Source organism: Theropithecus gelada, chromosome 18 (assembly GCF_003255815.1).
Source record: "Theropithecus gelada isolate Dixy chromosome 18, Tgel_1.0, whole genome shotgun sequence".
Taxonomy (NCBI): Eukaryota; Metazoa; Chordata; class Mammalia; order Primates; family Cercopithecidae; genus Theropithecus; species Theropithecus gelada.
The window spans coordinates 69,608,517-69,633,594 of record NC_037686.1 but is presented as its reverse complement, the minus strand read 5'-3'; the positions used below and the strand labels follow the sequence as shown (position 1 = coordinate 69,633,594).

At 42.1% G+C, this 25,078-nt stretch overlaps 1 protein-coding gene across 1 annotated transcript in view; it reads right to left on the bottom strand.

The window, feature by feature from the left end:
* ZNF236 (zinc finger protein 236) overlaps positions 1-25,078 on the bottom strand; it is a 146,393-nt gene that overhangs the window by 71,891 nt on the left and 49,424 nt on the right. Inside the window, exons 6-11 of the mRNA XM_025365657.1 lie at positions 24,506-24,678; positions 22,026-22,169; positions 18,780-18,983; positions 17,574-17,802; positions 4,660-4,932; positions 685-888 (exon numbers count right to left, since the gene is read on the bottom strand). Coding sequence (XP_025221442.1) covers positions 685-888; positions 4,660-4,932; positions 17,574-17,802; positions 18,780-18,983; positions 22,026-22,169; positions 24,506-24,678 — 1,227 coding nt within the window. The remainder of the gene's footprint in view (positions 1-684; positions 889-4,659; positions 4,933-17,573; positions 17,803-18,779; positions 18,984-22,025; positions 22,170-24,505; positions 24,679-25,078) is intronic.

Below are 25,078 nucleotides of genomic sequence, written 5' to 3'. Positions count from 1 at the left end.
CTTGGACTTCCCAGCCTCTAGACCTGTGAGAAGTAAACTTCTAGTATTTATAAGCTACACAGTGAGTGGTATTTTTGATTCAGGAGCTCAAACAAATTAAGACAATGAGGTTTCTTAAGTTTTGTTCTAGCACTGACAAACATAATTTTTCTGAAGATTCTAACAAGCAGTGTTTTCTTTCTAGATCGTTAACAAAATCATAGTTTGGGTTGATTATAATAACACTGAACCTAAAAACAAAAGCAGGCAGATTTTTCTTTTCCTTTTTAATTCAAAGATTAAAGTAAACCAAATAATCTGTAACACAGCACAAAGAACCTAAGGATGAAAACAACAACGTGCACTGTGTGTTTCACATAAAAACCACTTGTCATTTTTGATGGTTCCACTGAGGTAGCAATGTTTCTTCAATGAGGACTTACACACTACTGTTTTCACTTACACATTATTTGTCTCTAATCCAAGAAAACAATTTGAGCAGTAGTTTGGATACAACTTAGATTTTAATCTTGATTGTAAAACATACTAGCCCATAGAGCAAAACAAGGCTTAACACAGACTTCATTAATACTACGCCTAAAAAACTATTTAACTACACAGACCATAATGTGCATACACAATTCACAAAATACCAAAGAAAATAGTACTCGATAAATTGTAAAGACATCCTACAATCCATCTTACCTAAGTCAGTTATGAGAATTGGTTCCTGCAAAGGAATGTCAGGGACTGGAACGTTCGTCTTGCCAACACGAACCTTTGCAGGTTTACGCTGGTGCCTCATTTTCCTTAATTCCGTATGTTTAAAGTGGGAAGCAATGTGAGTCTTCCTATGGCCCGAGGTTCGAAATTTTTTGTCACAGTGAGGACAAGCAAAAGGTCTAACTCCTAATAAAAATGAAATCACATTTTAGAATTATTTCCAGAAATTACATCTCAACAGCAAATGCCAACATAAAATGTTAGTACTTCCAATACTGATTTGCACCTTCAATTTATTAAGCCATGCTTATAATTTAATGGATATTGTATATTATTTTCCCTTGTTTGCATACAGTGCATATTATAGATATTAAGGCACGTAATGAGAGCATTTTACGTTAAAAAAGAACATTTCGTATTTTTAGGACAAAGTCTTACATTGTAAAATATGGATAGTAGTTCTTAAGGACTTTACAGTATGTAACCATGCTCTCTCTCTTAAGTCATCATCTGTAAAGTGGCTTAAGGACACCTGCCTCCAGGGCTGCTGCTGAGATTACTTAAGCTAATGTTTAAACAGCACTTAGCAATGTCTCACATTTTGCAAATAAACAGTAAATAGTAGTTGTCACTGATTGTAAATGATGATAATAGTACTAATATCTTAATGCTCCTCTCACTACTGTGCCCCGTTTCTAAAGAACATCTCCTTGTTTTACAATTTTATTAGCAAATGAAAATGTAAATTCCAAAGAAACACATACAACAAAATTGAGTAACTTCAGCTTTGTCAAATACTCATCCACATTTTCAGCCCAGAGGAGGATCCCTGAGGAAATTTGGGAGATATTGCCAATGAGTACAGAGTTTCTTTGCAGGGTGATAAAAACGTTCCAAAATCAGATAGTGGTGTAGGGTGTACAATTCAGAATTGTACACATTAAAATGGTAAATACTATGATACGTAAATTACATCTCAATAAATATGTCGTTAACAAAATGGAGCTCCATAATGAAAGATTTCACACCTTAACACTGATTAGAAAGCCTCAATACAAACAGGTCCCTGGTCCTCCCCCAGCCCAGCTACAGTCTTCAGGTCTTCCCAGATCAAACGTAGATTACACGTTGTGTCCTCAGAAAGGCTCACTCAGTCTAAATCTAAATCTGACCTGGACAGAAGTCTCTTTTCAACCTCTGTAATTCTACCTTCATTTATAAGTGTTGCTTGTTTTTAATGCCTCCCCCAGCAAATCCTTAGCTCCATGGAGATCAAGGTTGCACCTGTTTTCTTTACCTGTAGATACCTCACGCCCAGCCTATAGAACAGACTCAACAAGTGCTGATGAAAAGACAGAAATGCATCCTCCAAGTAGTCAATTATTGCTCCCCCAGGTGCTGCGACTCAATACCTTCTCAGCACCTGTGTGCAGTACCTATTGGCAGTTCCTGTGTGTGGCACTGTTTGGTACCACGTGTGGTACTTGTGTGTGGTACTGTGTTTGGTACTGTATGCACTACTTGTGTGCAGTACTGTGTTTGGTACTGTGGGCAGTGCCTATATATGGTACTGTGTTTGGTACTGTGCATGATACCTGAGTGCAGTACTGTTTGGTACTGTGTGCAGTACCTGTGTGCAGTACCTGTGTTTGGTACCTAAGTGCAGTACTGTGTGTGTGGTACTATATGCAGTACTGTGTGTGGTACTGTATGCAGTCCCTGTGGGCAGTACTTGTGTGTAGTACTGTGTTTAGTACTATATGCAGTACCTGTGTGCAGTACTGTGTTTGGTACTCTATGTACTACTTGTGTGCAGTACTGTTTGGTACTGTGTGAGGTGCCTATATGTGGTACTGTGTTTGGTACTGTGCATGATGCCTGTGTGCAGTACTGTGTTTGGTACTGTGTGCATTACCAGTGGGCAGTACCGTTTGGTACCTGTGTGCAGTACTATGTTTGGTACTGTGTTTGGTACCGAAGTGCAGTACTGTCTGTGGTACTGTGTGCAGTCCCTGTGGGCAGTACCTGTCTGCAGCACTATGTTGGGTATTGTGTGTAGTACCTGTGGGCAGTACTGTTTGGTACCTGTGTGCAGTACTGTGTTTGGTGCCTAAGTGCGGTACTGTGTATGTGGTACTGTGTGCGTACTGTGCATGACACTGTATATAGTGTCTGTGGGCAGTAAGTACTTGTGTATACTATGTTTAGTACTGTGTTGGGTACTGTATGCAGTACTGTGTTTGGTACTATGTGCGGTGCCTGTGCACATTACCTGTGCATGGTAGTGTTTAGTACTGTATTGGTTACTGTGTGCAGTACTGTGCTTGGTACTACATGCAGCAGCTGTGTGCAGTACCTATGCACAGTACTGTGTGGTCCCTGTGGCCAGTACCTGTGTGGGTGCAGCACTGCAGGCCATACCTGTGTGCAGTACCTGTGTGCTGTACTGTGTTTGGTACCTGTGTTTGGTACTGTGTGTGGTCCCTGTGGGCAGTGCCTATGTGAGTGCAGCTCTGCAGGCTGTACCTGTGTGCAGTACTCTGTTTGGTACTGTGTGCAGTACTCTGTTTGGTACTGCACATGATGCCTGTGAGCAGTACTGTTTGGTACTGTGTGCGGTACTTGTGTGCAGTACTGTGTTTGGTACTATGCTTGGTACCTGTGTGCAGTACCTGTGTTTGGCACCATGTGTGATCTCTGTGGGCAGTGCCTGTGTGGGTACAGCACTGCAGGCTGTACTTGTGTGTGGTACTGTGGTAGCTGTGTGTGATACCTGTATTTAGTATTGTGTTTGGTACTTGTGTGCAGTACTGTGTTTGGTACTGTGTTTGACACTGAGTTTGGTACCTGTGTGCAGTACCTGTATTTAGTACTGTGTTTGGTACTGTGTTTGATACTGAGTTTAGTACCTGTGTGCAGTACCTGTGTTTGGTACCGTGTGTGGTCCCCGTGGGCAATGCCTGTGTGTGTGCAGCACTGCAGGCTGTACTTGTGTGTGATACTGTGTTTGGTACCTGTGTGCAGTACCTGTATTTAGTACTGTGTTTGGTACTGTGTTTGATACTGAGTTTAGTACCTGTGTGCAGAACCTGTGTTTGGTACCGTGTGTGGTCCCCGTGGGCAATGCCTGTGTGGGTGCAGCACTGCAGGCTGTATTTGTGTGTGGTACTGTGTTTGGTACCTGTGTGTGGTACCTGTATTTAGTACTGTGTTTGGTACTGTGCTTGGTACTGAGTTTAGTACCTGTGTGCAGTACCTGTGTTTGGTACTGTGTGCAGTCCCTGTGGCCAGGGCCTATGTCGTTGCAGCATGTGGGCCATAGTTGTGTGTGGTACTGTGTCTGGTACCTGCCTTTGGTACTTGTGTGCAGTCTCTGTGGGCAGTACCAGTGTGGGTACAGCACTATGGGCCATACCTCTGTGCGATACTGTGTGCAGTCCTTGAGGACAGTGAGCGGTACCTGTGCAAAGTGCTGTGTTGGGTACTATGTGCAGTACCTGTGTTTGGTACTTCTGGGCAGTGCCTGTGAGGGGCAGCACTGTGGGCCATATCTGTGAGCAGTACTGTGTTCAGTACTATGTGCAGTACTGTATGCAGTCCCTGTGGGCAATACTTATGTGCAGTACCTATACACAGTGCTGTGTTGGGTACTGTGTGCAGTACTGCACAGTTCCTGTGGGCAGTACTTGTGTGCAGTACCTGTGCACAGTGCTGTGTGGGGTACTGTGTGTGGTATCTGTGTTTGGTACCTGTGGGCAGTACCTGTGTGGGTGCAGCACTGCGGCCCACACCTATGCACAGTAATGTGTGTGATACTTTGTGCAATCCCTGTGGGCAGTACTTGTGTGTAGTACCTGTGCGCCTACTGTGTGCCATACCTGTGTTTGGTACATGTGTGCAGTACCGTGTGCCGCCCCAGTGGCCAGTGCCCATGTGGGCCCAGCCCTGAGGCCGTACCTGTGTGCAGGCGGATGTGCACCTTGAGGCTGCCCGAGGTGGAGAAGCTCTTCATGCAGTACTGGCACTTGAACGCCTTGATGCCGGTGTGCGTCTTGATGTGGGCTGTCAGCGTGCTCTTCACCGCGAAGGCGCGGAAGCACTGCGGGCACTTGAAGGGCTTCTCGTGGGTGTGGATGCGGATGTGGCGCACCAGGTCGCTGGGCTTGCGGAACTCCTTGGCGCAGTAGGGACACACGTGCCAGCGCACGCCGTTCTCCTCGCGGATGGAGCCTGCGAAGGGAGAGGACACGTCCCGCTCGGCCTGGACGCCCCGCCCAGTGTCGGGTCCAGGGCCCCCTGCGGTCCCTATGGAAAGCTGCACGCACGATCAGTTATGGGAAAGCTTGTAATTCCCAGGATCACTGACATTATCGAGGGCTATGAGTTAATCTCGCTGAAACCCCTAACAGTCGGGGAAAACACAATTCACAGTGTCTGAGAAAGAGCGCCCGCTGAGAAGGTGATCGATTCTGTAGGTCCAGCAGCACCAGGACACAGTCGGCTCCCTCTCAATGAAAATGAAAGTAGATGGGATCGAATGACCCCATGCTTAACGCAGGGAACGGGAAGAGAAGGAATGACGCTGGAATTAAGTATTTATTGGGCCTACTGGATCTCACCAATAAAAAATAATAGAAATGCAAATATTAAGAAATGGTAAATTCATATGCTATAAAAGGAAATTTATAAATAGTTAAGACAAATAAATAGTATGTATCAATTAATGATGAAATGTAAGTGGATCTGTCTCATTCAGTTTTCAATCAAGTTTAAAACTATTTCTAATAGAAAAAGAATCACAAATTGATGGAAATATAGTTAAGTATACCTGTCCCTCTGTTTTCAGGAGGAAACAGTGCCAAGACCCCAGTGGACGCCTGAAAGCCCAGATAGTAGGGAACCCTATGTACACTACGTCTTTCCATCTGAGAACCAAGCCAGCTACTGAGTGGCGAATGCAGCAGCATGAGTGCGTGGGACAAAGGGATGACCTGTGTCTCCCTCACCCTTCTCGGGACGGAGCAGGACAGTGGACGGGGAAATGGTAAGCAATTTACAGCTTATGAACTGTTTATTTCTGGAATTTTCTGTTTAATATTTTTGAGAATTTGTTTGAATGCAGGTAACTAAAACTTAGAATCACTTTATTTTTAAAAATTTTGATGAGATTTATTCATCTGAAATTAAGGTAGCATCTACAGTGACTATACAGATAACTCACATAAAGAATCCACATGAAATCAGAAAGATTTTGGCCATTTTAATAAAATGAATATTTTAAGTAAAGTTTATTTAACTGTGTCTGTACCAACACAGTTTTCTTAGGGAAAAAGAAAACCTGTTTCCTTCTCTCTCATCACGAAATATAAGGAATTCTCTATATATGCAAGTAAATCTGTAAAGACAGAAAACGTACTTTCTCGAATACAATATTCCTTGCAAGAATAATTCACATAAAAAAGAAAGGTGGGCTGGGTGCAGTGGCTCACGGCCATAATCCCAACACTCTGGGAGGCTAAGGCAGACAGATAGCTTGAGCTCAGTAGTTTGAGATCAGCATGGGCAACATGGCAAAATTCTGTCTCTACAGAAACATTTTAAAACAATTAGCTGGGTGTGGTGGTGCATGCCTGTGGTCCCACATACTCAGGAGGCTGAGGTGGAAGGATGACTTGAGCCCAGGACGCAGGAGTTGCGGTGGGCTATGATTGTACCACTGCACTCCAGCCTGGGTGACAGAGCCAGACCCTGTCTCAAAGAGAAAAAAGGAAAGAAAGAAAGGTAGAAAAAAAGAATGAAAAATAATACATTTTTTAAACACAGTGACAGAATGTAAATAAAAACAAACAAAGGCACAGACACAAATCACGGGGGTAAATATGGACAAGGAAATAAGGGAACTGGTTTTAAAAGGTGAGACATTTGTGGTGATAGTGCATAAAGATATCTAAAATTTAAGACTGCTTAAAATTAATAGGTAAAAATTAATTCAGAAATATGCATAATTACCTAAAGGTCTTATCATGACAAATCAAAAATGCAAGGTATAAAAGGGTATGAGAGACTATATCTACTAGTGAAAATTAGGACACCATTCCCCAGAAATCAGATTTTTTTCCAAACCAAAATGAAACTATAGCTCAAGTTACGCAGAATGACATAATCTAAATCTGCCACCAGGTTCTAATATCTGGGAATAGACTAGAACAGAGACTACGAACTGGAAGTCCTGAAGCTGTCTCCAAATCTGGCCTGCATATGTTTTGTTTCACCCACACAATGTTAAAAAAGAAAATGGAATCCAGATCCCCAACTCTGACAAATGGAAAGATCCGGAAAGCTAGATCTGCAATTCCACATGGCAAGCTTTCCTGGAGTTGGGCAGTAGCTTTCCTCTTCAAATAGTAAGGCCAGGTGCGGTGGCTCACGCCTGTAATCCCAGCACTTTGGGAGGCCGAGATGGGTGGACCACCTTAAGTCGGGAGTTTGAAACCAGCCTGACCAACATGAAGAAACTCCGTCTCTACTAAAAATACAAAATTTGCTGGGCATGGTGGCACATGCCTGTAATCCCAGCTACTCGGGAGGCTGAGGCAGGAGAATCACTTGAACCCGGGAGGCAGAGGTTATGGTGAGCCAAGATTGTACCATTGCACTCCAGCCTGGGCAACAAGAGCAAAACTCCGTCTCAATAAGTATACATATAAAAGATTAAATCAAAGATTTAGTTTAAAACATTAAATTATGACCAAGCACAGTGGCTCATGACTGTAATACCAGCACTTTGGGAGACCAAGGCAGGAGGACTGCTCCAGGCCAGGAGTTCAAGACCAGTCTGGGCAATATAGCAAGACTCTGTCTCTACAAAAATAAAAATAACAAAATTAGCCAGGTGTGGTGGTGCACACCTATAGTCCTAACTACTCGGGAGGCTGAGGCAGGAGGATCGCTTCAGCCTGGGAGGTCGAGGATGCAGTGAGCTATGATCATGACACTGCACTGCAGTCTGGGCAACAAAGTGAGACCCTGTCTCAAAAAAAAAAAAAAAAAACCTATTAAATTATAAAAGTCAGATATAAGAGAAGTGACCCATAATGTCCGTGATGAAGTCTAAATATCACCCAAGCCCAAAGTCATTAAACATTGACAAACTTAGCTATACATATATATACATTTCTCCCCAGTTAAAAAAGTTTTTCAGCTCAAAAAGGTAAACAAATTAGAAAAAAAAGTACAACTGACCCTTGAACAACTCGGAGGGTAGGGGCACTCACCCCCGATGCAGTTTAAAATCTGCCTATAGGATACCCCAAAAACTTAACTATCAATAGCCTCCTGCTGACCAGAAGACTTGCCAGTAACATCAACAGTTTACCCATATTTTGTATCTTATACATATTATATACTGTAATCTTCCAATAAAGCTAGAGAAACAATGTTATTCAGAAAAGCATAAAGAAGAGAAAATACATCTCCGATTCATTAAGTGGAAGTGGTTTTCCTCTCTGTCTACATGTTGAGTGGGCTGAGGAAGTGGGGGGTCTTGTTCTCTCAGGGTGGCAGAGGCGGAATAAAACCTGCATAAGTGGACCTTTGAGTTCAAATTTGTGTTGTCTAGGAGTAAACTGTATCTCACAAATATAGGTCACAAAATACTATCATCTTTAATACCTATGGACAAAAGAAGTCAAGAGTTAGTCTTATAGGAAAATACAGGTACTCTTTAACATGAAAAGCTCTCAACCTTACTCCCTGTAAGAAAAATGCAAATTCAACATACAATAAGATACCATTTTCTAACCTACCAGATGAGTAAAAAAAGTCCCCAAATTTTGATAATTTCTTGAAAAGGCTATGGGGAAACAGGTGCTCCAACAATTGCTCCTAGAAGGTAAATCTACATGACTACATGAAAGTTAACTGTTTATCAAAACTTACTCCTTTTCACCAAAAGGAAAGTGTAACTGTTTACAAAATCCTTTTCATTTGTTATCAAGTACATTACTGATACCAATGATAAAATTTCAACAAGGTCGGTACAGTGGACAATAGTTCTGGTCCATTTTAAGTTCCTGATATTGATGATTTTACTATGATTATGTACAAGGATGTCCTCGATTTTAGGAAATAGACACTAAAGTATCTACAGTTAAAAGGGCATTATATCTATAAGTCACTCTTAGTAAATTCAGGAAAAATAGAGGTAAACAGCAAAAACAAATGTAGTAAAATGTTAACATTTGGGGGAATATGGATGAAGGGTATATGGGAATTCCTTGTATTGTTTTGAAACATTTCCGCTAAGACTGAAATTATTCTAAAACTGAAATGTCCTTACAGATAAACGTACATGTGTGAAATGATGCAGCTACACTCATGGCCACTGCAGCATCATTCATGTTAGCAAATGGCTGCAAATTGGTTAAATTACGATACATTCACAAAATGAAACACTATTCAAGTATTTTGAAAAATAAGATATCAAGTGGAAAAAAGTAACCTGAAAAATATAATCACATAATATTATACTTCTAGAAGGAAGCCACTCGTCCTCCTAGAAAACAATCACACAGATGCCTGTGCTTGTTTAAAAGACACACAAGACAGCAGTGGTGAGCTTCCCGGGGGAGGGGGGCAGAAGGCCCCTCACAGGAGTTCTGTGTACGCGACTGTATCTTTTGAATTGTGTGGCATGAGCATGTTTCACCTGTTTAAAAATAATTTTAAAACACATATATTCATTAAGCACCTATTATTGGTCAGGTACCACCATGCTATCCACTTTACATGGATCCTGCCATTTGTTTCTCTTTCATTTATTCTATCCTCAGTCCCACCTTACAGATGAGAAGCTGACAGCTTAAAAGTTAACTGACTTGCCCAGGGCCAGATGGCCAGTGAAGTCCATGCGATCCTAGCACCTAAGTGCAGTTTTCACAAGGAGGTCTGTCTTCCCAGTGCTACTCCAAGCACAGCATGACAAGTGCCAAGTGCCATGCCAGGCATCAAAAGGTATCTGCCCTGGAACAGACTGTGGTCTAGAGGAGAAGCGGGCAGGGCAGTGTAACCAACCGTGTATGGCAGAGCATCAGAGGTGCCAAGACAGATGTGTGCATGGACGCACACCAGGAATGCAAAGACAATGCTGATTACTTCCGCAGGAGAAGGCTCAGAAACTTCTGCAGAAATAAGGTGGCCCTGTGGGTGAGCTTCGAAGGCAGATAGTTGCCAAGAAGGACACAGCCTGAGGTACATTTATCAGATAAAAGCAGTAGCAAAAGCCAGGTGTGAAGGTGAGTCCCAGAAACTTCTAGTTCAATATGGCTGGGGTAAAGGATGTCTGGTGGGACTAGCAAGAGTCAGAAGTGCAGGCAGGGCTAAATTACAGAAAGCCTTCCATGCTGCAGAAAGCTTCTTGGCAGGAGAGAAAAAAAGCCTAGACATGTTCTCTTCAGTCTTCGGTTAGCTCCCATGCAAGAGAGGGTGCCACGGGCCATCCAGTCAGCTTCATCTCCAGCATTAACTGGGCCATCAGGAGGACGAGGATGACCAAAGAGGAAGGCCACTGGCCAGACACGGGTAGGGTAGGCAGGCAGGGGCAATGTAGTAACCAGAAAGACATCTGTGGGTTCTTCTGTGGGATCAGAGAGCACCTACTGTAATCAGAACATTCCAAGTAGAGCACCTGGGATGGATGTGCCTGCTCTTTTGGGGCAAAATCCAAATGCTGGTTCCAACAAAGGACCCTGGCCTGCTGGGAGCATCGAAAGATCCCCCAGATGCCTGACAGGTACATACAGAAGGTCTAGCCCAGAAGACAGTCATGGTGACACAAAGTCTTTCTGCTTTCAAGGACCAGAACATCAAATATTCAGAAGTAACTACTATCCAACAACTAATTAGAGAGGGACTCATATCTCAGTGTCACACACAAATGCAGACTCCCCAGCCAGAGAAGACCTTTACGTGAAATACAACAGCCCGAGTCACCTTCTTGACTTTTGTTACAGAATATCTCACTGCACAGCCTAAGTGTGTGTGTGTGTGTGTTTTTTGAGACGGAGTCTCGCTGTCGCCCAGGCTGGAGTGCACAATCTCAGCTCACTGCAAGCTCCGCCTCCCGGGTTCACGCCATTCTCCTGCCTCAGCCTCCCGAGTAGCTGGGACTACAGGCACCCGCCACCACGCCTGGCTAGTTTTTTTGTATTTTTAGTAGAGATGGGGTTTCACCGTGTTAGCCAGGATGGTCTCGATCTCCTGACCTTGTAATCTGCCTGCCTCAGCCTCCCAAAGTGCTGGGATTACAGGTGTGAGCCATTGCACCCAGCATTTGTTTGTTTTTTATGTTTTTGTTTGTTTGTTTTTAAAAAAACACTCTCTCAGTAGCAGACCTACTAGAACACTGGGAACACTTCATTCAAATCTGGTGGAACCACAGCAGCAAATCTTACCAAATAATCAGTATACAAATCAGAAGTGACAGGTCAGTGCTGGGTCTCGGGGCTTCACACAAAAGCCTCTGACATGGTTTGGCTCTGTGTCCCCACCCACATCTCACCTTGAATGCTAATAATCCCCACATGTCATGGGAGCGACCTGGTGGGAGATAACTGAATCATGGGGGTGGGTTTCTCCTATGCTGTTCTCTTGACAGTGAGTAAGTCTGATGGGGTCTGATGGTTTTATAAACGGTAGTTACCCTACACATGCCTCTCTTTCCTGTAGCCATGTAAGATGTGACCGCCATGATTGTGAGGCCTCCCCAGCCATGTGGAACTATGAGTCAATTAAACCTCTTTCCTTTATAGATTACCCAGTCTCTGGTATGTCTTTATTACAAGCGTGAGAACAGACTAACACAGCCTCTTACATAAACCTGGCCCTCAACTAATGACAGATTTATAGATATGCTGCTAGGACTGGGCCAACAGAAGCATGCAACTGGACATCTGAAACTGTAAATCGAGGAACGGATCCTGCTGATGAAATGGAGCTAGTAGAATCTTTTTATTTATTTATTTATTTATGTATTTAGACATGGAGTCTCACTCTGTCACCCAGGCTGGAGTGCAGTGGTATGATCGCAGCTCACTGCAACCTCTGCCTCCTAGGTTCAAGCCATTCTCCTTCCTCAGCCTCCTGAGTAGGTGGGACTACAGGCGCACCATCACACCCAACTAATTTTTGTATTTTTAGTAGAGGCAGGTTTCACCATGTTGGCCAGGCTGGTCTTGAACTCCTGACCTCAGGAGATCCACCCACCTTGGCCTCCCAAAGTGCAGGGATTACAGGTGTGAGCCACCATGCCCGGCCAGTAGAATCTTTTTAACAAATACTACAGTCTGCTGGGTTTTTCAGCACTGACCAGGAAGATGATGTTGATTTTCTGGCCAGGTTTTCTTGGCTGGTCACAGGAAAGAGACAGTCACTGATAGTTAGCTGGACTACGTGAATTAAGAATGGGAATATCAAGATGCTCAAGAGGCACTAGGAGCTGCTGAAACAAGGGTGGCACCGATGCTGAGGTGACCAGCTCTTGACGACAGGACCTCCTCTAAGATACTGGCTTTTGCTGTGATTATGTTCAGATTTTGAAACATCTTAGAGTGCTCTCAGATCAGTAGAAGGCTGGCACAGCAGCAATCATGTTAGTTGTCACAAAGGAACTTATGATGAAGACCATATCTTTGAAAATGAGAGTAATGATGAAGCCATGTTTGTCAACGATAAAAAAACAACAGAAGTTACTGTTGGACCAGCCAGCTCAAGCTTCACCAGTTACTGCTGGCTCCTGCGCAGTTTATATTTCGACACCGCAGCACTGGCAGGCTACACGGTTTATAGAGGCTGCAGGAGCAGCAAGCTTGCTATAGAAATTGGCAGAAGCTCCTCCAAGATCGCATGGTGCCTCCTTCTCAGGTGCTGGTTCAATGGCTAGTGCTGTGCAAATATGACACAGCTGTTGGTAATGTCAGGAGTAAACTCTTATCAGCATGATCTGTGACATGAGTTTTCCGGAACTTGTCAGACAGGAAAGTTCTTCACAGCTGAACCTCAACACATTCCGTGGGTATTAACGGCTTTCTTAGATCACAGGGGGTCTGCAACACTCTAGTGCAAAAGCATGCAGCAGAACTGCTTAGCAGTTCTTCAGATTTGTCAGATCTCTCAAGAAACAATGAATCCTTTCATTGAGGATATTCTGAATAGAACAGAAGACTTATCAGGGCTTTCTCCACTGAGAAGCGTTAGCAGTCCTTAATGAAGAACAATCAACTATTTGTTTATGAGACAGCTGGAGTACCAATTATGGACAGCAAACACCCATCAAAAAGGAAGCAAGCATTAACTGAGGAATCCGTGGACTCCACTGATGGACAAATTTAAACTTCTGTTAGGAACACTGATGCTGACAGCAGAGGAAGAAAGGGCAACATCTATAACAGACTGCCTCAACCATGCTGCTGGACTTGCCAGAGCAGCAAGCAGCCTGGGGAATGGCATGGCTGTTCCGAGGCTCTGAGCTGTTTACAGATACTCTCATCGGCCCTCAGCTGTGCCTCACAGAAGGATATGCTCAGAAGCAGAGTTCCCATGTTCCTCTTCGTTGCATGATTACTTGCCTGGAGGAAGAAGTCCTTCTATTCCCCTTGTCTGCTCAGACACGTGCTCAAAGACTACGAAGGAAGAGACCCCCAGCAACTCATTCCTTTTATCAAGCAGATTACAGCCAAGCCTAAGACACAGGTATCCCCATTGTATGACAGATGCTCATGCCTCTGCTCATGCAGTTGTTGAAGAATTGCTCTGACCAGCAGAAGAAAACCACCAGTCTGCTGCTGAGAAAGGCAGATGCTGCGGAGGAGTTACTTTGCCTCCCTTCTGTCAGTCACAGGCAGTGGAATGAGTGAAGGTACAGAGAACAGAGAATGAGTGCTGGTTACTTTCTCACAGGAGCAGCTGAATATCCAGATCCAAGTGCACAGAAATAGGTTTTGTCCTTCAAAGTTGAGAACCTCAGGGAGGTTCAGAGGGACTATGGAATTTCTTACTCCTGTTTATAAGCGCATTGCCCCCATGTGGTTCCCAGAACCTTGAAAACAAATCTCTGTCCTGGCAGATGCACAAACAGTGCTGGCTGATGTGGTTACACAGCGACACTGAGAACAGTGCATCTCAGATGCAGCCCAGGATGCACTGAGCATCTTCACCAAGGAAACCTGCCCTCCTCACATGCTGCCCCAGAAATGATTTAGGACTTTTATCAAGTGCTTCAGCAGCCTGAAGCTAAAGCTTTACGAGAATTATTTAAAGTACTCTTCCAGGGAGGAAACCCTAAGGACTGCATCTCCTTGGGTCTACTTCACCATGAGAATTCCAGTTAATAATTTAGGGGGAAAAAAACCATTTTTGTGTGCCATTCACACTAGCATTTTTAACACTGCTTTGGGCTTACTGCAGTATACTTACTGAGGATTTTCTGATATGAGGTCTGTTGCACTCATGGATGCAGACCCCACGGAGAAGGAGAAGGGCTACCTGCACTTAACTTTTACGCAATTACAAAAATCAAATTTATCTGAGCTGTAAGCACTTGGCAGACCACAAACCACAAAAGAAGAACGTGGGAGAAGGTTTGTTACAGGGAATTTTAAAAAGCACATTTGCAGAGATAATGATTTTAAAAAGCAGATGAGTCTAAGAGCCACACCATCCTGAAGCCCGTGGACTGAAACAGGACAGCAGGATGCCAGTCAATTACAGACCAGTACAGTATACCGAAGTTCACAGCGATGACCCCAGGTCATCAAGAAGTGGCTAAGTTCACAAGATCACACTCTGATCTAAGAAGGTAAAGTATGCAACGACTTTTAGAAAAGTTTCCATACACAATAGTTTCACTATACCATACCATTTTCATCCTTAAAGGAATCAATCATCAGCTTTCCAGAACACCATTCACCATGATTTCTAGATAGCCAGTATTTCACCACAATAAATGTCTTTTTTTTTTTTTTTTTTTTTTGAGACAGAGTCTCACACTGTTGCCAGGGCTAGAGTCCGATGGCATGATCTCGGCTCACTGCAAACTCCGCCTCCCGGGTTCAAGCGATTATCCTGCCTCAGCCTTCCGAGTAGCTGAGATTATAGGTGCCTGCTACCACACCCAGCTAATTTTTTGTATTTTTAATAGAGATGGGGTTTCACTATGTTGGCCAGGTTGGTCTCGAACTCCTGACCTCGTGATCCACCTGCCTTGGCCTCCCAAAGTGCTGGGATTACAGGCATGAGCCACTGCACCCGGTCATAAATTTCAAACTTTACTAAAAATTTACAATGATTTATGTGTCACAAGTTGTATGACAACTATAAAAGCATTGTTAAATTTTTACTATAACTTCTTCAAACAAAGCAAATCCCGCCAAAAACATTTAATCTGATAAAAGTGAATAAATCAAAAGCAATAATTTTACATGGTGGAGTATGCTTAACTTAGGAACATAATGAAGGTTAGTTATAAGCAATTAATGCTATGACTTATGAGACAAGAATAGTTTTCCTCATGGTCTTTCTAAGGTATCAAATGATATTCCATCCTTGGAGAGGCATTTTCAGATATAATCACTATGTTAAAAGTGCACTGGTCATTGAAAAGTTTTAATTAAAAGGAACATGTTTAAATAAAACATGTTCCCAGGCTAAGAGTGGTAGCTCATGCCTGTAATCCCAGCATTTTGGGAGGCTGGGGCAAGAGGATCACTTGAGGCCAGGAGTTTAAGACCAGCCTGGGCAACATAGCAAGACCTCAGCTCTACAAAAAAAAAGTTTTTCACTAGCCATATGTGGTGGCACATGCCAGCTACCCAGGAGGTTGAGGCAGGAGGATTACTTGAGCCCAGGAGTTCAAGGCTACAGTGAGCTATAATCGCACCACTGTACTCTAGCCTGGACAACAGAGCAAGACCCAGTCTCAAAAAAAAAAAAAAAGTCCCCATGGTTTCCTCATAACCATATTAGAGAGGTCACTTAACAAAAACAAAAACAGAAACAAAAGAAAACAAAAAAAAGCACTGGCTCCAACTTGTACTAGGGATCCCATGAATGTAATGGGTAATTATTAGAACTGCATGCACTTGCTCAGTATTCTACATGTGTATTTGATTGATTCAAGTAGTCCAGAAATTACCTAATCGTTATCAACTCTGTAAACACAGCACTCCAAACTAGAACACCGTGCAGGAAGGTTTCCTGCAATTCCATGTGGAATTCCTCGGCTAGCGCTTGGTGCAGGGAGAAAGCTGCTTCCAGCACATGCGGGTGAAGGTCTGGAGGGAGCAGCACGGGGTGGTGCTCACCTTCTCGGTCTAAGGATCATGGCTATGTGGTACTTTCAGGAAGGAGAAGGTCTGACATGGCTCCTCACTCAGTGGCTTGCTGCCCAGGTGAAAGCATCTAATTTAGCACAATAAGTAGAGACAGTGGCCCATGGGGCTCAGGCGGACACTCGCACACAGGTAATAAATCTGCATCAGATGATCAGGAACACATAACACAACTGTAACCTGGAAGGCTACCACACAGCTAATCAAAATACATGGAAATGGCTCCTGTTTCCCTTTCTTGCCCTGCTAGATACCAGGAAACTATGTGGGAGAAACTGCTTAGATTCCAGCATCCTGTCTTTCACTTGGGGAGAAGGAGGCCAGATCAAGGGGAAGAAGAGCAGGACTTGTGTTGTTTGAGAAACAAGAACTTCACAATCATGTTATAAATGAGAAAATGTATTCTAGGAAAGAAGTGTTAACAGAAATGGCAATGTTATTCCATGCTTTGTTGCAAGAATGCACTTGTTCCCCAAGACACCTGGGAAAGGTTTTTACAGGAACAGTTTTGCCAAAGAGACAAGAATCTATCTTTTTCAAGAAAGATGTAGTAAATTCCTGCTCCTGCAGAAAGAGCCATATTGAGCACTGTGGAGTGTTCAGAAATGAAAAGGCTGTATTCCCAGCCAGAGCTTATTACCTAGAAGGGGCATTAGACTGCATCTGTGCACAATTAACATGAGAGAATGCAGGAATCCTAAACACTCTAAGTGCTGTGGGAGATAGGACAAGGAAAAGCACCTCAGAGTCCGTTCATGAGGAGGAGTACTGAAGATGCTTGAATGATGGCCAAGATTTGACAGAGACCAGAGGGAGAGGGAAAAGGAAGGCATCCTTGCTGCAGAAAGCTGCAGAAAGCATGATGTGCAGAAACACTGGGACGCCTAGAAACAGTAGGAATCCAGTTTCAGTATGATGTATAGTAAGTTTGTGCCTAGAAGCACAGAGGGAGGAAGGATTGGAAATGCAGGCTGGACAGGTGATAGGATACTCAGGAGCCAAGAAATGGATCTTGGAGTGTAACAGGAAAGGGTGAGGTGTGGAGGAGGGAGCTGTGCTGCAGGGGTCCTTTGAAGAAGAAGAGGAAAGGACTAGAAAGAAAAAACTAGGAACATGTTTCTAGAATCACATGGCTGGATGCCAGAAGCACCAAGGGCGAGAATAACTGAAGCAAAGCCGTGGATCTCAGTGGAGAGGAGGCACCTAAGCAGAGCAGAGAGAGAACAGTCAGAGACAACAAGCTTTCGAGCCCCGGCGAGGAGTCAGGACAAACTGAATACAGGAAAGAAGCCAGGTTAAGGAGAAGAGATAAATTTAAGAAATGTTATGGCTGTTATTTTTATTTTTAAATACCAACCAACTACAGCTAGCTACAAAACATTCAACAAACATATCCTATCACCTTCAGAGGAAAAAAGAAGGGCATATTTCTTAAAAACCAGAAATATGCTATCCCAATGTCTAAACTTTAAAGTTTAGCAAAATTACCAGGTAGAAATGGTGATTTCTTCTTTATCATTTTTTTTTCTTTTTTATCCAGTTTCTCCGGGCTTTCCTGTTCTTTTTCTTGCTCTGCGTCTGTAGGGTCTGTCTGCTCATTTGAAACGCTGGAAACATCTGGGTTTTGAACCTGTGGTGCAGAGGTCTTGGCATGGCTGGAGTCATTAGGATGTGCTGCAACTGGAATTGAAGACAGCCCACTGTTTTCTAAGGCTTGCTAAGACAGAACAAAACTAAAAGGTTAGAAGATAATGATGGCCCAAATCTGCCTACCAAAATCAATCACAAAGCTTTACCTATAGAATTCTAATTCCACTCCAAGAAACAAGAATCTACAATTCCAAGTAATCACTTAGCAGTGAGGCTTCCAACACTTTGAGGCTGTAACATCTTTTCTGATATATGACATTCTGCCCCTGCCCAAAATAATATAAGCATTTATATTTCTAATTAAAATTTATTTGACTTTCAGAAATCTTACCTCACACAACTTTGGCTGTCTCTAAATAAATTTGGGAATCCCTATCTGAAGGCTTTTGAGTTACACTGGGCTTAACTTTAAGGTATCGGCTGTGGAACGACACCCTGAGATTCCTCATACCCCTGGCCAGCTCTTCCCCATGAAGGTATAGGAGGAAGGTTAAACAAGTAACAGAGAGACAGGAGGAGAAGGAAGGCCCCCTCTTTTTAGAAGCGAAGAGCTAGTGTGAAGTAGCGATGGACTAGAAGGCTGGGGGCTCTGTGCTCCTGCCCCACCCCTCTCCCACATGTGTAGGTGCTGCCCACACACCTGAGAGAAGGCCAGGCAGTATGAACGCTCTCAGAATTGTCCACACCCATGACTGTCTCCAAATTATAAACCAGAACCTCAAGAAAGAATAAAATACTTTTTCCACCTCTGTCAACATAAATAGATACAACTTCTGAAAAGGCTGTTCTTTTCAAGTAAGTTCATTTACAGAAAAAAAAATAAAAGTTTATGATTTTTTAAATGTATAGATGAATAAATCATTTGAATGTTGTGCCGTCCATAAGCAATTAAGTAGGCATATTAATTTCTTTCAGTTCAGGCACATTTTTCACGAGGATACCCTGACTTTGACAAGTCCTACAGATTTATTTCTCAATTATCATCCCTGGTTTCTGACCCAGCACGAGCGCATGAGCCTCACACCGCAGGGAAGCATGCTTCACCTGTAAAATGTCCTGGTTGATGCCCACTGTGATGCTCAGCTGCTGCCCAGGCTGCGGGGACTGCCCTGACTCCACCGGCCCCGGCTCTGAGAGCTCCAGGAGCTGCTGGATGACGTCGCTCACTGCCTGGGAGCTTGGCTGGCTTGAGGCTGACGTGGCTTGGGCTTCTGTCTGTTGAAGAGGTAACGTCTGAAAGAGTGTGGCCTGAAACACAGAAACATTTTCATTAAAAATACAGTTTTGCTCTTCAATTTAAAAAGGAAAATTAAAAAAAAAAAAAAAAAGGCAATACCCTCCTTAAGGATGTTAAAATCTAAAAGTATCCTAACACATAAATTTTAAATATCATGTCTCACTGATTCTTGTGTTTGGCACGATATTGGCTCTTAACATACACAATAAATTGTTCTAATGCAATTTTTTACAGTTTTTTCAAGTGGGCAGTAGAGACTCAAGATGGCAGATTGAGCGCACGAACCCTCACCTTCCTGTTAGCTCATAAAATTGAAGTGAAGGAATTTAAAAAATATCAAGTTATACAAATTTAAAAAGTAGGAAAGAAACCACTACAGTCAAAATAATTCAACACATTTGTGAAAAATTCTTCCTGCAGGGAGACTGCAGGAATAAATGCGCGGTAATGCTACGGCCGAGAAAACTTAAGTCAGAGGAAAGGGCTGTGATGGGAGAGCCAGTCCCACCCCTGCAGGGCTTGGGAATCCGAAACGTCCCCCCCAGAAGAGGACGGATGGCAGGGAAACTACCCGTACAACACTGTGCGGGTGGGGACAGGACACTCTACCTTTGTCAAAACCCACAGAATGGACAACTCTGAGAGTGAACCCTGACAGAAACTACGGACTTTGGTTAATAATAATAATATATCCACATTCATTCACCAGTTGTAACAAATGTACCCGACCAATGTACCATGTCAGAAATGGGGGAAACTGAGCACAAGAGCAAGAGGGTATATGGTAGATCTCTGCACTTTCTGCCGAAATTGTCTGTAAACCCAAAACTGCCCTAAAATTCAAGTCTGTCAATTTAGAAAATAAAAATAAAAACAGAACAAAAAGTATTAGGACCAAAAATGAACGCCCCTGTCTTCCTCCACGGAGGAAGTGGCAGACAGGCACATACTTTGAGGCAAAAAAAAAAAAGAGGAATCTCTAAATATCTTTTATCGCTAAAAAAGATAAAAAAGAGTAAATGACCTGGGAAGAACTAGGGCACCTTTTGTGGCACTAAATTCCCAGACTAAGTATAACTCTTTTGTGTTCTGCCACCAGGGTCCCGTGAAGGGCTGGTTCCCCTGGCCACTCACACTCAGTGACCCCTGGATCAACAAGCACCATCCACGTGTCAACAGTTCACACACAGGCTAGTGCTGCCCTTTCCTGAAACACAAACAGGCAACCAAAGATGATGAGGTAGGCCCAGGAGAGACAAGGGGAGATGACCCCAGGCAAGTAACTCAACGAGCACAAAAAACTTTTTAAAACAGAATGCTTATTGGATTTCAGAAAAAGTGCATCAAACAAGAAAAAAAAACTCGTGAAAAAGAAACAATCAGATCATCACAAAGCAGAGCTCTCAGAAATTAAAAATCTTACTTAAAAAAAAAAAAAAAATCAAAAGAGTCATAAGATAAAGCTGAGGAGACCTCTCCAGGCCAGGCCTGGTGGCTCATGCCTGTAATCTCAGGGCTTTGGGAGGTTGAGGTGGGAGGATCGCTTGAGGCCAGAAGTTTGAGACCAGCTTGGGCAACATAGTGAGACCTTGTCTCTACAAAAAATTTAAAAATTAGTCGAGCATGGTGGCATGCATCTGTAGTGCCAGGTACTCGAGAGGCTGAGACAGGAGGATTACTTGAGCCCAGGAGTTCAAGGTTACAGTGAGCTATAATCACACCACTGCACTCCAGCCTGGCTGACAGACAAAAAAACCTCAGGGCTGAAAAAGGCCAAGAGTTAGAAAATGTGAAAGGTAAAATAAGAGACACGTAGAGTCAATCCTGGCAGCTGGACACTGATTCCTAGAGCGTCCTGAAAAAGAATATATATAATTTAACTTCTAATGTTCTTACCTGCCCAAATAAGAGTATAAGGTAAGGGAGATTCCAGGTTTCTAAATCCCTATAACTACATTTCTTTCTATTAAGAATATAAATGTTTAAAATGATCTGGACTATTATTCCAGATTATTCACTACATCTATGTTTTGATTTGCATATTGCCAAAGGAAATGATGAAAATTAATATTCGGTTGATTTACACAACATTAAAAATTTTATTTAAAAAAATTCAGACCAAAATAGAATGTTGAAGACATAATTAGTGGACTCTAACTATTCTCCAGCTTTATAATTCATTTTACAACATTCTATCTGGTCAAGAATAAACTGAGGAACCATCCCACACTGCAAATATTATGAAAAAAGAAAAGAAAAAACAAACACTAAAGGTAAACCTAATGTTTAAAAACTAAGTATTAATTAGACTTATTTTCCATACTGGTAGGAGGCAACTGTTGACATAACACAACCAAGTAACTGCATTCATAAGCATACATTAAAACTTCCGACACTTGTATTTAACGTCTACTACTATTAAGATACCATAGTTGATGCTTAAATTTTACCATTTATTAATCTGTTGAGAGGCTAGTGCAGTACAAGTAACTAAATGAGGCTGAGATAAGATGCCTACAGAAAAAATAAGTGTGTGTATGTCCCTGTGTATGTGTGTGTGTGTGTGTGTGCACACGCACGCACCTGTCTACACACAGTCTCTCTGTGTGTAGGCATATGTATTTAGAGTCATATAATTTTTAACTACATGTACTGAAAAATATAATTTAGTTTCAAAAGTCCAAAGACTTGGGAAAAAGTATCACTGTCACATAAGAAAAGAGAAATATTACCTACAAAGGATAATTAATTCTTAAATTATAATGTAAAGACAAAGAATATTCAATAATCATCAATAACATTGTAGAAATTATTTCACAAATTAATGATTACAGTTTGTCTTATTTTTACAGGTTCAGGTGACAGTCTGAATCAAAGTCATCTAATTCTCAAATTTAAAAAGATTGACTTTAATTCTTTAAAAATTTGCACCTTTTCTCCATATAAAAAATTTTCATAGCACCTTTCCACTACTAAATGTTCAATTGTAAAGGTCATATTGAAAACGACAGATTTTAGTTTAAAAAGAAGTTCTTCCAAATTACTAAACTTACCGTTAAAACATGAGCAGTCTCTGTGGAACTTGTTGAATTCTGTGGCCCACCCATGTGCATCTTGCTGATATGCGTGTTTAAGCTGCCTAAACTTTTAAATACACAACTACATTCTGTACAGTTATAGGTAGGACCATTCTTGACCTTAAAGAATAAAAAAGAAAAAAATGATATTTCACAATTAATTGTTAAATTTAAACATTTAAATTATGGCAAATCATAATTTACCATTCCATTCAAAATGACAGAAATAATCTAACCCTTCAACATTACCTTTTTTCTTTTAAATTAGATAGTTCTAGAATCAATGACCCAACTCTTTAAACAATATTGCCGGTATAAGATGAATTGAAATTTCAGTCTTTTCTATAAAGTAGAAATTATTCAAGAGTGAGAAAACACATTTTTCAATTATTGTAATTTAATAAAAACAAACTGTCAGGCATAAGATGTTCTCGGTTTTTTAAACAGCTGAATACAATGTTCAATAGTGAAGGCCAGACAGTTATATATAAATACATATTACACCAAATATGCTTTCAGATGGCCAAAACCACAGAGGTTAGGAAAGACGGTCATAATGATATATGAACTTTTCATCAATTTTGATATTCTGTATCAACAACTAATTTTCTTTTGAGATGCTCTGTCGCCCAGGCTGGAGTGTAGTAGCGCAATCTTGGTTCACTGCAACCTCTACCTCCCAGGTCAAGTGATTCTTCTGCCTCAGCCTCCCGAGTAGCTGGGATTACAAGCGCCTGCCACCGTGCCCAGCTAATTTTTGTATTTTAGTAGAGATGCGGTTTTGCCATATTGGCCAGGCTGGTCTCGAACTCCGGACCTCAGGTGATCCACCTGCCTCGGCCTCCCAAAGTCCTGGGATTACAGACGTGAGCCATCACACGTCTAACAACTAATTTTGGCCTAACAACTAATTCTAAAACTATGATAAATCCAGAAACTATGGAAACCAGTAAAATGAGTAAGAACAGCTATGAACAAAGAAAATATCTAAAATATTATTTCTCTATTACTAAAACCCAGTGTTAGTTACTGTAGAACTATGAAGGCTAGCTTGAAAACTCATTGGCCCCCTCTGACCTTGAGTAAGACTTCCATTCTGTTTCTGGTACCTAAGAAGCAAATTCAGATTCCTCACAGGACTGGATAATATTTACGAACCAACTTTTAGAGGCTGTTTCTGGAACAACCCATTCTAGTACAGGTCCAAGAGCACCTCTCAGTGGCAACAGGCAAGTCTCTGGGCCCTTTAGTATAGGGGGAGTTTTCTACACTCAAGAGTACTAGCAAGTACCTCACAAGGCTGCTCTAAGGTTCCAGTGAGGTATGTCTGTGTGCTACACAAATACACGATCCTTCCTATGCAATCATCGTCACCCAGAGGCAACACCACAAGAATGACTTACAACAGCCCAAATGTATTCTTCTGAAATCTAAAGGTAACCTCAGTACCTCACTAATACTGACATGCCTTCCTAATGTCTCTGGGTCTTAGATATGAAAAAGATTAACTCATTGAACATGGAACTCTGAATCTGTTCATAAAACTACGTGAGATGGGCAGGGGTTTTACCTCAATTTAGATTCTCTTTTTCATTTTAGACATTCTGTTTATCTAAGATCAAAGACAGCTTCTACTTGTTTTTATTAAATTTGGATAGTGAGTGTTAACTCTAAGTTCACTTCAGTGTTAGTTAAGGTATTACTCTAAGGAAAAAATTAAGAGACACACATTTGCTCTTAAGAATATGATAGTTTTTGTTCTGCAAAATCATTTCATAGGATATATTGATCCATGATATAAGTATTTGTGTTGTTTAAATATTTCTTTGTATTCACAATTAGAATATAAATCAGTAAGTCATGACGGTTAGTTAGAGCAAAGGTTGACCTACTGTACAGAAATACTTGCAGAGGATCTACACAACAGTATGCTCTGCAGACAACAGAAAATTACCATGGGAAATCATCATTTTTGTCGAAAGCGTGGACAAGCAGCATGGAAGGAAATGAACAGAGCAGGTCTCTGTCCAAGAGGGAATGGACATGTACCATATGAGCTCTGTAGTATTAGCAGTAAGAAAAACACTTTTTTCCCAATTTTATTTCTTACCTTTTAATTTCTTACACTTGCCTGTGTTTCAAGTTTGCTAAAGGGATGAAATACATTATTGAGAATGATGGACTATAACTAACAAAGGTATTAGGATTATTTTCAAATATTTTTTCACCAAAGCCATGCTGTCAGCAAGAAGACAAAAAGAGAGTAGTTTATATTTCTTCCACATGTAATAAACCCAAAAAATTCCCACGTACGTATTTTCTAAAACAGGGTCTGCTCGGCACAAAATCAATCTGCATTTTTTTTAATGGAAAATAATTTCTCAGGTCCATTTTTAACCCAAAAGATACCTACTGTCCCCTGAGAAATACTGCTTATGCCCCCAACCCATGTTTACCTCTGAGTGGACTCGCTGTACATGTGACTGAAGATTCCCTTTCTGAGAGAAGGCGGCAGGACAGAAGGCACAGGCGTGGGGCTTTTCACCTGTGTGCTTGATCATGTGGGTCTGCAGTGCCCCCTTCTGGTTAAAAGCTTTTCCACATTCACTACATTTAAACGGCCTTTCGCCTAGAGAGGGAGAAAAATGATCAAAATATAATTTCATATTGTATGGGCATCTTACGGATTAAAAAGAACAACATTGAAGTTACCCAAACCTATCCCTCTGGCCAGAATGTCTCCCCAGAACTCTACATGCATATATACAAGTGTCTACTTTAAATCTCAAAATTAACACGTCAAAACCGCACTTGTTCATCTCCCAAACTGTTCCACCTGTGGGCTTCATCAGGCAATGCCGTCTTTCCAGGGGATCAGCAAAAAACCTTGGAGTCATCCTTATCTTTGGTTTCTCTCACGTTTCACACTCAATAATAACTTCAACATACAGCCAGAGCAGCCCTGCTTCCTGTCTAAACCACCATCACTCAAAGCTTCTGAAACCACCTCCAACTTGACTCACTGCTTC